Source organism: Coregonus lavaretus, assembly GCF_964263955.1.
Source record: "Coregonus lavaretus genome assembly, chromosome: 22".
Lineage (NCBI taxonomy): Eukaryota > Metazoa > Chordata > Actinopteri > Salmoniformes > Salmonidae > Coregonus > Coregonus lavaretus.
In genome coordinates, this window is record NC_140009.1 from 2832015 (window position 1) to 2848451 (window position 16437).

The 16437-nt window shown below is 44.1% G+C and overlaps 2 protein-coding genes across 3 annotated transcripts in view; both read right to left on the minus strand.

Moving 5' to 3' along the window:
- LOC311150241 (host cell factor 1-like) overlaps positions 1 to 5684 on the minus strand; it is a 67818-nt gene extending 62134 nt beyond the window's left edge. Inside the window, exons 1-4 of the mRNA XM_084187617.1 lie at positions 5442 to 5684; positions 3679 to 3869; positions 2491 to 2639; positions 2075 to 2235 (exon numbers count right to left, since the gene is read on the minus strand). Of these exons, the coding sequence (XP_084043743.1) occupies positions 2075 to 2235; positions 2491 to 2639; positions 3679 to 3847 (479 nt within the window). The 5' untranslated portion in view covers positions 3848 to 3869; positions 5442 to 5684. The remainder of the gene's footprint in view (positions 1 to 2074; positions 2236 to 2490; positions 2640 to 3678; positions 3870 to 5441) is intronic.
- A 705-nt stretch (positions 5685 to 6389) lies between these two features.
- Positions 6390 to 16437, minus strand: part of LOC311149599 (interleukin-1 receptor-associated kinase 1-like) — a 38883-nt gene continuing 28835 nt past the window's right edge. The window contains exons 9-14 of one of the 2 annotated variants that reach the window (XM_084186773.1): positions 15148 to 15355; positions 13798 to 13869; positions 8928 to 9191; positions 8235 to 8694; positions 7112 to 7225; positions 6390 to 6891 (exon numbers count right to left, since the gene is read on the minus strand). In XM_084186773.1, the coding sequence (XP_084042899.1) occupies positions 6773 to 6891; positions 7112 to 7225; positions 8235 to 8694; positions 8928 to 9191; positions 13798 to 13869; positions 15148 to 15355 (1237 nt within the window). In that variant the 3' untranslated portion in view covers positions 6390 to 6772. The remainder of the gene's footprint in view (positions 6892 to 7111; positions 7226 to 8234; positions 8695 to 8927; positions 9192 to 13797; positions 13870 to 15147; positions 15356 to 16437) is intronic. The other variant, XM_084186774.1, reaches the window with a different exon arrangement.

Sequence of the window (16437 nt, forward strand, 5' to 3'; positions counted from 1 at the left end):
GTGTAGAAGCACGGTGGCTAGGAAAAACTCCCTAGAAAGGCGAAAATCTAGGAAGAAACCTAGAGAGGAACCAGGCTATGAGGGGTGGCCAGTCCTCTTCTGGCTGTGCCGGGTGGAGATTATAACAGAACCATGCCAAGATGTTCAAAAATGTTCATAAGTGACAAGCATGGTCAAATAATAATCAGGAATAAATCTCAGTTGGCTTTTCATAGCCGATCATTAAGAGTTGAAAACAGCAGGTCTGGGACAGGTAGGGGTTCCATAACCGCAGGCAGAACAGTTTAAACTGGAATAGCAGCAAGGCCAGGCAGACTGGGGACAGCAAGGAGTCACCACGGCCGGTAGTCCCGACGTATGGTCCTAGGGCTCAGGTCTCTCAGTTGGCTTTTCATAGCCGATCATTAAGAGTTGAAAACAGCAGGTCTGGGACAGGTAGGGGTTTCGTAGCCGCAGGCAGAACAGTTGAAACTGGAATAGCAGCAAGGCCAGGCGGACTGGGGACAGCAAGGTGTCATCATGCCCGGTAGTCCTGACGTATGGTCCTAGGGCTCAGGTTCTCAGAGAGAAAGAGAGAACGAGAGAATTAGAGAGAGCATACTTAAATTCACACAGGACACTGGATAAGACAGGAGAAGTACTCCAGGTATAACCAACTAACCCCAGCCCCCCGACACATAAACTACTGCAGCATAAATACTGGAGGCTGAGACAGGAGCGGTCCGGAGACACTGTGGCCCCATCCGAAGAAACCCCCGGACAGGGCCAAACAGGAAGGATATAACCCCACCCACTCCGCCAAAGCACAGCCCCCGCACCACTAGAGGGATATCCCCAACCACCAACTTACAATCCTGAGACAAGGCCGAGTATAGCCCACAGAGGTCTCCACCACAGCACAAACCAAGGGGGGGGGGCGCCAACCCAGACAGGAAGATCACGTCAGTAACTCAACCCACTCAAGTGACGCACCCCTCCCAGGGACGGCATGAAAGAGCACCAGCAAGCCAGTGACTCAGCCCCTGCAACAGGGTTAGAGGCAGAGAACCCCAGTGGAGAGGGGAACCGGCCTGGCAGAGACAGCAAGGGCTGTTCGTTGCTCCAGCCTTTCCGTTCACCTTCACACTCCTGGGCCAGACTACACTCAATCATATGACCTACTGAAGAGATAAGTCTTCAGTAAAGACTTAAAGGTTGAGACCGAGTCTGCGTCTCTCACATGGGTAGGCAGACTGTTCCATAAAAATGGAGATCTATAGGAGAAAGCCCTGCCTCCCGCTGTTTGCTTAGAAATTCAATTTCTCGCTCGTCGGCTTCTCCTCTGTCGTCCGCCATGCTATGTTTTGTTGTCTTTGCGCTGCTGCTGGCGCGGGGCAATGACGTCACGAATAGGCAGACTGAATCGAGTAATGTTTAAAGCCTTTATCATTAAAAGTGCTAAGAAAAAACATCCATATAAAGTCTGACGTGCTTAAATCCAATGGGTTATTTCCTAGTATCGATACAATCGATTTATTACATTTTAAAACGATGTTAGATTGATATATGTTGTCCAAAAGGCCAACTCGCCGAGCACAGATCGATGTAGTTGGATCATAGGAATATAAATCGATACATCGATGTAGTAGATGGATCGTTACACCCCTATAATTAATTATTATTCACTCAGAAATTTCTTGTTGTTTCTATTCCAAAGTAGGCCTACGTCATTCACCTTTTAAGACACCACTCGCCCTTTAAGAGCTCTGTTGCTGCACCTAATATGCTTGAGAGAGGTTGGAAACGCCAACTGTAACTGCATTTGTAAAGCGACGCCACTCGCGCAATTGAAAGAGTCGAGAAATAAACGTGGTAGCAATGAAAAAGCTGTGATCCCTTCTTTTTTTAAACAAAAGGCCCAAACTGCTTTCAAAATGTTTTCCCGCATTAAGAATCCCAATGCCCTCCAGCGGGTGGTGAAGGCAGCCCAGTATGTGCTGGGAACGCGGTTCCTTATATGAACTGTAGCTCAGTAAAATCTTTGAAATTGTTGCATGTCGCGTTTATATTTTTTTTGTTCATTGATGTAGCATACCTGGGGATGTTGTTCTTGGGGTCCTCGCTGTCGTTAGCCAGTCCTCCGAACAGGAAGCATTTGTTCCCTACCAGAGAGAAGCTGTGGCCCAGACGGGGGCAGGGAGGGGGGCCGTTCTTAGGAGACTTGGCCTTCAGACGCTTCCACTCCCAGCGGCTGGCCTGGGGACAGCCGGAGAAAATAACATCATGTAGATCATAACTCACTAACAAGCTTGGGTGTGGCCCTAAGGTCTCCATCTAGCCTATGCAGACACATCTGATGCACAACATAGAAATTACAAGGAAAATGTGTTTTGTTGGTTTAAAAATTGACAGAAAATAATATACAGAGTTGTTTGTGCAAACAGTTTAGTGTTAACACCCCAAAATCCCACTAAAACTATCAGAGCTTTATTCTGTGGGCTGAGCACTTACCTGCAGTTCATACAGATCGTTGCTGTATTTACCATACTCCACCATCCCCCCGAACACCAGCAGCCTGGTGCCATCACACACAAACCCATACGCAGCACAGCCAGGCGGGATATCACCACGGACAGCAGGAATGAACCACTGGTTGGTCGCTGAAACACAATTAACTCTTAGATTAATGACCACTCCCTGCTAGGTACAAACGTTAAGGTAGTAATAACCTGTTTAACTAAAAAAAAAAACTGTCAAATCCGCAGTCTGAGAATTCTAGTGTTCTCAATTAATAATATAGACTACAAGATATGCCAATATGGAAAGTCAAAAACCTGATGCTGCACCACTGACAGACCATAGAAATAAAGTGCTATTGTGCGTGAATGGAATGTTTTATGTGTTTATCATCGCATTGTTGCCATTTCTGTTGGCGGCCCACTCTTTGATATGCCCATTTTACAGTGCGGCTTTTCTCACAAAGGTATGCTTATAAAAAATAGCACAACATGGATTAATCATGGATTAGTCTTCAAAAAAGACAGACTCGAGTAACTCAGTTGGTAGAGCGTGGCGCATGCAACGCCAGGGTTGTGGGTTCGATTCCCGGGACCACCCATACACAAAAATGTATGCACGCATGACTAAGTCGCTCTGGATAAGAGCGTCTGCTAAATGACTCAAATGTAAACGTAATAATGATTGATCTTTGTTGATATTATGACGTCGCTGTTTTCTATTAACCCGCCATTTCCCTCTGGATTTTCTCTCCAATCAGCACCCTAGGCGAGCCATTACCCACATAGTTAACTACTGACCCCATTACATTTCACCGCACGTCAACACTGGCGCTTCCTTACCATGCGAAATATAACCAATACAGACGTCACATTTCAACCATTTACCCACTACCAACCACAGAGGTGCATTGCTAATTTACTGTGTTGAACGACAATGCATAAACGGATTAAGTACTTGGTTAAAATAATATGTATAGGTAGTTAGTTAGCCAACCATACATTATATTTCCATGTATCCAACATTGCTAGTTAACTACAGTCCAAAAACCGACTAGCACAATTTAGCGGAAGCGCTACGCTAGTTGGTATCCAATTGCTAAACATGTTAACGTTAAGTTAGCTAGGATTTAACAATATATGTACTACATTTATGCATGAAGCACTGGACGTTAAACCTTACCTGTGTTATAAACATGCAACTCATCCACAATTCCTTCATTGCCCCCCCCGAAAACGACCATTAATTCTTTGATTGCAACCGCACGGTGCCCGTGTCGGGGCCGAGGGACAGGACCGGACCAACCCAAAACCCGCTTCCACCGTGGCTGCAGGACTGAGCAAGATGCCATGGTGCTGGGAGATGAAGTTCCTCTTGAGGGAAAAAATAAATCAAAATTGAAAAGCTTTTCAATATTACTTGATACTAAATAGCTCAAATACAACAATGCTAAGTTAACTAGCTCACTAGTTAGCTCCTGTCAGGAATAGCCAGCTAGCTGGCTAACGCTAAGCTAACAGGATTAACAACCGCGTCCTGCTAAAATACTGCACACACAAAATAAAATATAGAATCAAGATGTGCATGTCTTGATCCCAGGTCTAGTCCAATTGTAGATAGCTGTATATAGAATATGTCCAGGCGGCTGTGGTTCTACTTTACTAGTTAACGGTAGCAAGCAATCTTATTTAGCCAAGAAGAAGCAACATTAAAATCTATGGGAGCCGCCATTTTTACCTAGCTAGACGCTTTGCAGCAAATATGAAAAACGCCGGCAGGTCAAAACAACGTAGATGCGGAACACCATGAACGCACAGCCATCAAAATTGTGGAACTCGCAGTCGACTTTTGTGCATCGCTTCAACATTGACGCAATAATTTTCTGGGTTGTGGTTGTAGTTACACAGAAGCAAGAATGGGCTAATTCAACGGGTGCCGCCATCTTGGCGCTAACAAACTAAACAAACCATCCAAAAAAAAACAAAATGGCCGATCCAAATTAGGCGCTGAACCCAGCTTGTTAACTACGGCTGCGTGTTTTTGTTAGCTTAGCTCGTTCCAGATACCCCATGTTTAGCATCATTTGTGTAGCGAATATAACTTGCAATCCAAATGTATGTTTGTGGACATTATTGTCCACGGGAAAGGGGTAGCCCGTGATCAATTGGGTCGCTGTGTCACAGCTGTTTATTTTCATGCTTCATCGTGAGCAGAAATGCATATCCAACGTTATTCAGCAAACTTTACAGATGTAAATGTTGAGCAGATATGCATATTTAGTAGTAACTTGTTTCCTTCAGTACCACTCCAATTGTCATCTATAATAATTGTTGCTAAAGTTGCAGCCAGGCAATGTTCATTGGTGTTCTGTTTTGTTGCACTGTGTTGGTACCTGACAAAAAAAATGTCATGTTTTCTGTTCTGGGTGTTGCCATTTCTACACAAATAACTAGCTGTTGTCAAAAAAGCGCTAACTCCGCTAACACTAGTGTAGCATCTTTGATATTGCGCTAGCTAGCAAATGCTGCAAATCAACATTCACAATCACATTACTGCCATATTATACATGGCATTTCAATACAACAGCCCAGATAACATATAGCTATTTAGCTAACAAGAGCTAGCTATTTTGTTAATCCAGTTTAGAAGCTACAGCTAACATTAGCTTGCTAACGTTAATATCCTTCTTGACCAAGTACAGCTAGTTATGAAATAACGAGCAATCTTAGTAAATCCTAACATGTTAGAATAATTTGGGGAAATTAAGTTTAACTTCTTTATTAACGTCTGTTACATTGAAGCATTAACAGTTATAGTAAATTACTTTTCTTATTAGCCTTGCTAGCAAGTTAGCCAACTTCCCTCAAGAAAAATGGCGGAGATACCGTCACAATAAAACGCACACAAAAAAAAAAGTCGCATTATCATTACCACATTATACTTACACGTTAATTGTAACTAATCAAACGTTTCGACAGAGGGACTCAATTTAAAAAAAAATTGAACCCAGATAATATCATTTAAATTTTAGAAGAAGCTTGTACTGTCTTTGGCTACTTCTCACGCCGCCCAGGAAGCCGCCATTTTCTCATCCGTCTCAAACAAACACCACTATCCCTGAACCCATAGTGGAGATGGCGAGCACAGTCGCTTCTGACTATCACCACGCTAACCTCTTAATGAATCATTCTAAAAACGTTGCTCATTCAAGTTTAAGACCACTGAACCTGGAAAAACGAATGACAGACACTGGCCTCACTCTGGCAAATGTCTGCATGCCAGTCTAAATGAAGTAGTCCATAGCCTTATAGTGTGTATACACTGAGCAGTATAATAAGAGGCTGGTGGCAGCACTTGTGATGTGTGTAGTGTGTGTATATATGTCTGTGGAGGTGTATGGGTGAGTGCATGTGTGCTAAGGTGCAGAGACTCAGAGCAGGTGGTTAGTCTGAAGCCTTATCTCCCTCACTATCTTTAAGCGTCAGTTGTCAGAGCAGCTTACCGATCACTGCACCTGTACACAGCCCATCTGAAATTAGCCCACCCAACTACCTCATCCCCATATTGTTATTTACATTATTAATTTTTCTCATTTGCACCCCAGTATCTCTATTTGCACATCATCTTTTGCACATCTATCACGCCAGTGTTAATACTAAATTGTAATTATTTTGCACTATGGCCTATTTACTGCCTTACCTCAATAATTTACTACATTTGCACACACTGTATATAGATTTTCTATTGTGTTATTGACTGTACGTTTTGTTTACCCCATATGTAACTCTGTGTTGTTTTTAATCGCACTGCTTTGCTTTATCTTGGCCAGGTCGCAGTTGTAAATGAGAACTTGTTCTCAACTGGCTTACCTGGTTAAATAAAGGTGAAATAAATAAAAGTCCTGTTCAAGTTTATTTAATGAAAACCTTGACATACATTGTATAAATACAAATAATACAGTTGTCTGAATTATCTAAAATATACATTGTACAAATTATAAAACAGAACTAGTGATGTGTGAAAACTTGCAAGAAATGACTGGATTTGGGGTTGATTACATTTCACCGATACCAAACCGCATGCTTCAGTTTTCGAAATTAAAATGGAACATACTCCAACCCAGTTTATTTTTTGTAACTCAACATTTTGATTTGCTCTTCCCGAACTGACTTGCATAACAGCCAATATTGAATGTTGGCCAATGTATGACACACAGATGGCACCCACATGGCTTTGTTTGTCTATGTATTGCAGTGTGTAACCGTAGGCTAGGTTGTTAGTTGGGAAAGTTGGTGTGTCTGCGTGTGCAGTCCTGATTCTCACTGGCCTCCCCTGATAGGTACTCAAGCTCATCACTCTCTTCTGGTCCTCGGCATTGTGGGTTCATCTCAGCATCTGAAAGATCAATATATATATATATTAAATAAAATAATAAATAATATTAAAGATATTTTATTGTCACATACACCGGATAGAAAAACAACAGCTATTGCGCATACTGACAATAATGTATAGTTTGACTTGTAGTCAAATAAAGTACTTGCATCATTACAAAACACCGTTAGGGAGTTGAATGTGGGGAAAGGTCAGATCATGGAATGAAAGAGCAGCTTACAAAGTGCCGAGGAAAAAAGCTCGCCGGTCTGTATTCTGCCGTCGTCATAGAGCGCCATCTTGTGGAGGAAACGCTCTTTGCATGCATTAACAACTACTCCATGGCAGGGCAAGCCTGGCAGAGAGAGAGACGTGTGTTTCCTGACAGGTAATACGTTAAATGGACAGTGTTGGGTAAGAGCAGAGGTCCACAACTCCAGGCCGTGAGGGATGCAGTCAGTGTTGTTTTTAGTTGCTGCCATTTAACCGGTACCCCATGTATATAGCCTCGCTATTGTTATTTTTACTGCTGCTCTTTAATTATTTGTAACTTTTATTTCGTATTATTTGATCTTGTATTTTTTTGTGCATTCTTTCTTAAAACTGCATTGTTGGTTAAGGGCTTGTAAGTAAGAATTTCACTGTAAGGTCTACACCTGTTGTATTCAGCGCATGTGACAAATAACATTTGATTTGAAGTCAGTGACTAGTTTAGACCTGGGAAACCAGGCATGTGTTACTTCAGAAGGGCACATCGTTTTGCAAAAGAAAACAAGATGTGAATGGACTAGTCTAGGTAGTCTCTCCCTGTTTCACTCCATTTTCTTCAATTTTGTGCCTAATAACCAATTACAAATACAATTACACCTTACCGTTACTGAGTAGCTTTCTGAGCACTTTTAGTATTTTTCAAACTGAGTAATTTTACTTGAGTAAAATGTCATTAAAGTAACAGTACTGCTACTTGAGTAAAATGTCATTAAAGTAACAGTACTTCTACTTGAGTAAAATGTCATTAAAGTAACAGTACTGCTACTTGAGTAAAATGTCATTAAACAGTACTGCTACTTGAGTAAAATGTCATTAAACAGTACTGCTACTTGAGTAAAATGTCATTAAAGTAACAGTACTGCTACTTGAATAAAATGTCATTAAAGTAACAGTACTGCTACTTGAGTAGGATATTTGACTACACTTTCTCTCCCTGCTATTTGATTTGATTTGATTGGATGCTAATGAACATGACCCAGAGGTGTGTTTCTACGGGCACTGATGGAGTGAAACTAAAATCCCCATGGCTGCAGCCCTCATGGAATTGAGCTGTACACCCTGACCCTGGACTCTGAGACGACTAATCCTCTTACCTGACGCTGAGCACGGTGAACTGGAGCGTAACCGTCCGACTGGTGAAAACCAACCACAACTGTCCCCCTGCACTGTCCCAGAGGCCCCACCACACGGCAAGGAGGTCTGGGGGTCTGATCTGGTGTCACTATGGGGGAGCTGGGAGGGAGGAGCACAGTACTGGGAGTAACCTTGGCTCTCATCCGATTCACATGGACCAAGGAAGGAGGAGGGGTGAGGCAGGGTGGAGGAGGGGTGAGGCAGGGTGGAGGAGGGGTGAGGGGGGCAGTGGTACGTGTCTTCCAGTGGACCCATCTTTGACAGAACGTCTGTTAGGCAGTCTATACACGAGTCTATGGCTGATTGAGGAGGTTTGGGGAAGGGCTGGTGAGAAGGAGAGGAGGAGGATACGTTGAGAGTGGATGAGGCTCTGTCTGAGGCCTTCAGACGGGTGTGGATGTCTAGAAGCACCTGGAACACCTAGGAGTCATGGCACAATGGGACATGTCACAACACAGTTAAGGTCACAATTAGGGTTGGGGTCAAGTCCATTTCAATTCAGGAATTACACAGAAATTCCAATTCTCTTCAATGCTTTTCAATAACGGAATTGGAATTTGGTTTACTTTCTGAATTGACTGGAATTTAAATGTAATAGACCCTGGTCACAATACGTTCCACACTTGTTGGAATCACACGTTGACGAGTGCTACCTCAGTCATGGGGGGCCTTCTCTTCCGCTTGGCCTCCAGACAGCGACAGGCCAGAGCAGCCAGGTCCAGGGAGCCGTGTGGGGCCAGAGGAGGGGAGCCTGCCGTCCCTGTCGCCAGCAGTCTGGGGTCCAGGTGCTTCTGCCAGATGTGTGTAGCAGCTGGGTGAATACTAGGCTGTTCCTCGGTTACTCTCTCTGAACCCCTCTTTGACCTCCCTCTGGCCTGATGACCTCTGTCGTCTTCAACCTCCGTCACCAGGTCTTTCTGAAGTGGAAAATTATACAAGATGTTAGGTTTTGAAGTACCAGACATTACAGGTGCAGAACATCTGATGAGCGTGTCAGTGTGACTAGTGTCAGTGTGGCTAGTGTCAGTGTGGCTAGTGTCAGTGTGGCTAGTGACTAGTGTCAGTGTGGCTAGTGACTAGTGTCAGTGTGGCTAGTGTCAGTGTGGCTAGTGTCAGTGTGGCTAGTGTCATTGTCAGTGTGGCTAGTGTCAGTGTGGCTAGTGTCAGTGTGGCTAGTGTCAGTGTGGCTAGTGTCAGTGTGGCTAGCGTCAGTGTGGCTAGTAACAGTGTGGCTAGTAACAGTGTGGCTAGTAACAGTGTGGCTAGTGTCAGTGTGGCTAGTGTCAGTGTGGCTAGTGTCAGTGTGGCTAGTGTCAGTGTGGCTAGTGTCAGTGTCAGTGTGGCTAGTGTCAGTGTGGCTAGTGTCAGTGTGGCTAGTGTCAGTGTGGCTAGTGTCAGTGTGGCTAGTGTCAGTGTGGCTAGTAACAGTGTGGCTAGTAACAGTGTGGCTAGTAACAGTGTGGCTAGTGTCAGTGTGGCTAGTGTCAGTGTGGCTAGTGTCAGTGTGACTAGTGTCAGTGTCAGTGTGACTAGTGTCAGTGTGGCTAGTGTCAGTGTGGCTAGTGTCAGTGTGGCTAGTGTCAGTGTGACTAGTGTCAGTGTCAGTGTGGCTAGTGTCAGTGTCAGTGTGACTAGTGTCAGTGTGGCTAGTGTCAGTGTGGCTAGTGTCAGTGTGACTAGTGTCAGTGTCAGTGTGGCTAGTGTCAGTGTCAGTGTGACTAGTGTCAGTGTGGCTAGCGTCAGTGTGGCTAGTGTCAGTGTGGCTAGTGTCAGTGTGGCTAGCGTCAGTGTGGCTAGTGTCATTGTCAGTGTGGCTAGTGTCAGTGTCAGTGTGGCTAGTGTCAGTGTGGATAGTGTCAGTGTGGCTAGTGTCAGTGTGGCTAGTGTCATTGTCAGTGTGGCTAGTGTCAGTGTCAGTGTGGCTAGTGTCAGTGTGGATAGTGTCAGTGTCAGTGTGGCTAGTAACAGTGTGGCTAGTAACAGTGTGGCTAGTGTCAGTGTGGCTAGTGTCAGTGTGGCTAGTAACAGTGTGGCTAGTGTCAGTGTGGCTAGTGTCAGTGTGGCTAGTGTCAGTGTGGCTAGTGTCAGTGTGGCTAGTGTCAGTGTGGCTAGCGTCAGTGTGGCTAGCGTCAGTGTGGCTAGTGTCAGTGTGGCTAGCGTCAGTGTCAGTGTGGCTAGCGTCAGTGTCAGTGTGGCTAGCGTCAGTGTCAGTGTGGCTAGCGTCAGTGTCAGTGTGGCTAGCGTCAGTGTGGCTAGCGTCAGTGTGGCTAGCGTCAGTGTGGCTAGCGTCACATAATTTTTTTTTTTTTTGTGTATGGGTGGTCCCGGGGATCGAACCCACTACCTTGGCGTTACAAGCGCCATGCTCTACCAGCTGAGCTACAGAGGAGCTATATAGCCTCGCTATTGTTATTTTTACTGCTGCTCTTTAATTATTAGTAACTTTTATTTCGTATTATTTTATCTTGTATTTTTTTGTGTATTCTTTCTTAAAACGGCATTGTTGGTTAAGGGCTTGTAAGTAAGAATTTCACTGTAAGGTCTACACCTGTTGTATTCGGCGCATGTGACAAATAACATTTGATTTGATTTAAGTCAGTGACTAGTTTAGACCTGGGAAACCAGGCATGTGTTACTTCAGAAGGGCACATCGTTTTGCAAAAGAAAACAAGATGTGAATGGACTAGTCTAGGTAGTCTCTCCCTGTTTCACTCCATTTTCTTCCATTTTGTGCCTAATAACCAATTACAAATACAATTACACCTTACCGTTACTGATTAGCTTTCTGAGCACTTTTAGTATTTTTCAAACTGAGTAATTTTACTTGAGTAAAATGTCATTAAAGTAACAGTACTGCTACTTGAGTAAAATGTCATTAAAGTAACAGTACTTCTACTTGAGTAAAATGTCATTAAAGTAACAGTACTGCTACTTGAGTAAAATGTCATTAAACAGTACTGCTACTTGAGTAAAATGTCATTAAACAGTACTGCTACTTGAGTAAAATGTCATTAAAGTAACAGTACTGCTACTTGAATAAAATGTCATTAAAGTAACAGTACTGCTACTTGAGTAAAATGTCATTAAAGTAACAGTACTTCTACTTGAGTAAAATGTCATTAAAGTAACAGTACTGCTACTTGAGTAAAATGTCATTAAAGTAACAGTACTTCTACTTGAGTAAAATGTCATTAAAGTAACAGTACTGCTACTTGAGTAAAATGTCATTAAAGTAACAGTACTGCTACTTGAGTAAAATGGTGGCTAGCGTCAGTGTGGCTAGTGTCAGTGTGGCTAGTGTCAGTGTGGCTAGCCTCAGTGTGGCTAGTGTCAGTGTCAGTGTGGCTAGTGTCAGTGTGGCTAGTGTCAGTGTCAGTGTGGCTAGTGTCAGTGTGGCTAGTGTCAGTGTGGCTAGCGTCAGTGTGGCTAGCGTCAGTGTGGCTAGCGTCAGTGTGGCTAGCGTCAGTGTGGCTAGTGTCAGTGTGGCTAGCGTCAGTGTGGCTAGTGTCAGTGTCAGTGTGGCTAGTGTCAGTGTGGCTAGTGTCAGTGTGGCTAGTGTCAGTGTGGCTAGCGTCAGTGTGGCTAGCGTCAGTGTGGCTAGTGTCAGTGTCAGTGTGGCTAGTGTCAGTGTGGCTAGTGTCAGTGTGGCTAGCGTCAGTGTGGCTAGCGTCAGTGTGGCTAGTGTCAGTGTCAGTGTGGCTAGTGTCAGTGTCAGTGTGGCTAGTGTCAGTGTGGCTAGCGTCAGTGTGGCTAGCGTCAGTGTGGCTAGCGTCAGTGTGGCTAGTGTCAGTGTGGCTAGTGTCAGTGTGGCTAGTGTCAGTGTGGCTAGTGTCAGTGTGGCTAGTGTCAGTGTGGCTAGCGTCAGTGTGGCTAGCGTCAGTGTGGCTAGTGTCAGTGTCAGTGTGGCTAGTGTCAGTGTCAGTGTGGCTAGTGTCAGTGTGGCTAGTGTCAGTGTCAGTGTGGCTAGCGTCAGTGTGGCTAGCGTCAGTGTGGCTAGCGTCAGTGTCAGTGTGGCTAGTGTCAGTGTGGCTAGTGTCAGTGTGGCTAGCGTCAGTGTGGCTAGCGTCAGTGTGGCTAGCGTCAGTGTGGCTAGCGTCAGTGTGGCTAGCGTCAGTGTCAGTGTGGCTAGTGTCAGTGTGGCTAGTGTCAGTGTGGCTAGCGTCAGTGTGGCTAGCGTCAGTGTGGCTAGTGTCAGTGTGGCTAGTGTCAGTGTCAGTGTGGCTAGTGTCAGTGTGGCTAGTGTCAGTGTGGCTAGTGTCAGTGTGGCTAGTGTCAGTGTGGCTAGTGTCAGTGTCAGTGTGGCTAGTGTCAGTGTGGCTAGTGTCAGTGTCAGTGTGGCTAGTGTCAGTGTGGCTAACGTCAGTGTGGCTAGTGTCAGTGTGGCTAGTGTCAGTGTGGCTAGCGTCAGTGTGGCTAGCGTCAGTGTGGCTAGCGTCAGTGTGGCTAGCGTCAGTGTGGCTAGTGTCAGTGTGGCTAGCGTCAGTGTCAGTGTGGCTAGTGTCAGTGTGGCTAGCGTCAGTGTGGCTAGTGTCAGTGTCAGTGTGGCTAGTGTCAGTGTGGCTAGTGTCAGTGTGGCTAGTGTCAGTGTGGCTAGTGTCAGTGTGGCTAGTGTCAGTGTGGCTAGTGTCAGTGTGGCTAGTGTCAGTGTGGCTAGTGTCAGTGTGGCTAGTGTCAGTGTGGCTAGTGTCAGTGTCAGTGTGGCTAGTGTCAGTGTGGCTAGCGTCAGTGTGGCTAGTGTCAGTGTGGCTAGTGTCAGTGTGGCTAGTGTCAGTGTGGCTAGTGTCAGTGTGGCTAGTGTCAGTGTCAGTGTGGCTAGTGTCAGTGTGGCTAGTGTCAGTGTGGCTAGTGTCAGTGTCAGTGTGGCTAGTGTCAGTGTGGCTAGTGTCAGTGTGGCTAGTGTCAGTGTGGCTAGTGTCAGTGTCAGTGTGGCTAGCGTCAGTGTGGCTAGTGTCAGTGTGGCTAGTGTCAGTGTGGCTAGTGTCAGTGTGGCTAGTGTCAGTGTCAGTGTGGCTAGTGTCAGTGTGGCTAGTGTCAGTGTGGCTAGTGTCAGTGTGGCTAGTGTCAGTGTGGCTAGTGTCAGTGTCAGTGTGGCTAGTGTCAGTGTGGCTAGTGTCAGTGTCAGTGTGGCTAGTGTCAGTGTGGCTAGTGTCAGTGTGGCTAGTGTCAGTGTGGCTAGTGTCAGTGTGGCTAGTGTCAGTGTGGCTAGTGTCAGTGTGGCTAGTGTCAGTGTGGCTAGTGTCAGTGTGGCTAGTGTCAGTGTGGCTAGTGTCAGTGTGGCTAGTGTCAGTGTGGCTAGTGTCAGTGTGGCTAGTGTCAGTGTCAGTGTGGCTAGTGTCAGTGTGGCTAGTGTCAGTGTGGCTAGTGTCAGTGTGGCTAGTGTCAGTGTCAGTGTGGCTAGTGTCAGTGTGGCTAGTGTCAGTGTGGCTAGTGTCAGTGTGGCTAGTGTCAGTGTGGCTAGCGGTTCATCAGTATTTATTTCTCTCTTCAGGACAGAGACTAGAATACCAACTGCATCACCCTCACCAAGTAGACAGCTTTGGATTGGCTGTCGTCAACTTCTAAAGCTCTACGGCCAGTCAGCACCTCCAACAGCACCTGAGGAAGAGAGGACAAGATGATTGTGTAACATCTACCCAGTCATTGGAACAGTTGTCTTGGTGTATAGTAGTCTATATACTATACTACAGTAGTCTCCAGTAGTATAGTAGTACAGTAGTATAGTGTAGTACAGTAGTAGTATAGTACAGTAGTATAGTATAGTACTATACTACACTATTGTAGTACAGTAGTATATTAGTACAGTAGTATAGTATAATACAGTACAATAGTATAGTGTTGTACAGTAGTATATTATAGTAGTACAGTAGTATAGTACAGTAGTGTAGTATAGTAAATTAGTTTAGTACAGTAGTATAGTATATAGTATAGTAGTACATTAGTATACTATAGTAGTACAGTATAACAGTAGTATATTATAGTAGTACAGTAGTATAGTACAGTAGTATAGTAGTACAGTATAGTAGTACAGTAGTATAGTAGTACAGTATAGTAGTACAGTAGTGTAGTATAGTACATTAGTTTAGTACAGTAGTATAGTATATAGTATAGTAGTACAGGAGTATACTATAGTAGTACAGTAGTATAGTATAACAGTAGTATAGTAGTATATTATAGCAGTACAGTAGTATAGTACAGTAGTATAGTATAGTAGTACAGTATAGTAGTATAGTAGTACAGTAGTATATTATAGTAGTATAGTATAGTAGTACAGTAGTATAGTATAGTAGTACAGTAGTATACTATAGTAGTACAGTAGTATAGTATAACAGTAGTATAGTATTATATTATAGTAGTACACAGTAGTACAGTAGTATATTATAGTAGTACAGTAGTATAGTATAACAGTAGTATAGTAGTATATTATAGTAGTACACAGTAGTACAGTAGTATAGTACAGTAGTATATTATAGTAGTACATTAGTATACTATAGTAGTACAGTAGTATAGTATAACAGTAGTATAGTAGTATATTATAGTAGTACACAGTAGTACAGTAGTATAGTACAGTAGTATATTATATTAGTACAGTAGTATAGTATAACAGTAGTATAGTAGTATATTATAGTAGTACACAGTAGTACAGTAGTATAGTACAGTAGTATATTATATTAGTACAGTAGTATAGTATAACAGTAGTATAGTAGTATATTATAGTAGTACACAGTAGTACAGTAGTATAGTACAGTAGTATACTATAGTAGTACAGTAGTATAGTATAACAGTAGTATAGTATTATATTATAGTAGTACACAGTAGTACAGTAGTATAGTACAGTAGTATAGTATAGTAGTATAGTGTGTGCTCTCCTCCTACCACTCCAAAGCTGAAGGTGTCGATGGCTACTCCCAACTCTCCTGTTTTGAGGTATTCGTCAGGTAAGTACGCCTGCGTTCCCCTCACCGTCCTGGTATAGGCTACCGTGGTGGTTCTACCAGCTGACCTGCTGCTGCTGGAGCAGAACCGGGCCAGGCCAAAGTCACCCAGCTTAGGCTCCAGGTGCTCGTCCAATAGGATGTTGGAGCTGGAGAAAGAAGACGACGGATGGTTTGAGTGGGATTTATCAACAGAAAAAAACAGCCTCCTCACTTAGGATCAATGCAAAACCTATTTATTGTGCCTAGTTTTCGTACAAAAGTCAGCATCAGCTGTATATCTGCCAGTTGTTCTTCTAGAGGCTAATTTCTCATTTCAAAGATGAGATGGAGGCTTAATATGGTCATCAAGTATCCTTGATCGTAAGAAATTAGTGTCGTTAAAAACACTATTCTTCAAATAAAGGAGTAATTGATCAGATTCAGTGAGTGAGCATCATACCTCTGGAAGATGGAGGGCTTAATATGGTCATCAAGCATCCTTGATAGTAAGAAATGATGGGGACAAAATAATGATTCAGTGAACAGAGCAGCCTACCTCTTGCCTGGTGGCTCAGCCTGAATTTAACAGAGCAGCCTACCTCTTGCCTGGTGACTCAGCCTGAATTTAACAGAGCAGCCTACCTCTTGCCTGGTGACTCAGCCTGAATTTAACAGAGCAGCCTACCTCTTGCCTGGTGACTCAGCCTGAATTTAACAGAGCAGCCTACCTCTTGCCTGGTGACTCAGCCTGAATTTAACAGAGCAGCCTACCTCTTGCCTGGTGACTCAGCCTGAATTTAACAGAGCAGCCTACCTCTTGCCTGGTGACTCAGCCTGAATTTAACAGAGCAGCCTACCTCTTGCCTGGTGACTCAGCCTGAATTTAACAGAGCAGCCTACCTCTTGCCTGGTGGCTCAGCCTGAATTTAATTCCACTCCTCTATCGATCGCTACATACATTCAGTCTGAAACTGCCATTCTAGAAGGGGAGAGGCTATACGGACACGCATGGGGCCCAAATTTATGACGAATTTTGTACGTTTCTTTTACAAAAATGTAGACGTTAATGCTATAGTTGTACATTTTGTAGTGGAAATCACTATAATGTGCTTTAGCTGTCACCCTTGCCTGATATTGGCTACTATCTAGCTACTACCCTCTCCTTACTGGCTACTATCTAGCTACTACCCTCTCCTTACTGTCCTGATATTGGCTACCATCTAGCTACTACCCTCTCCTTACTGGCCTG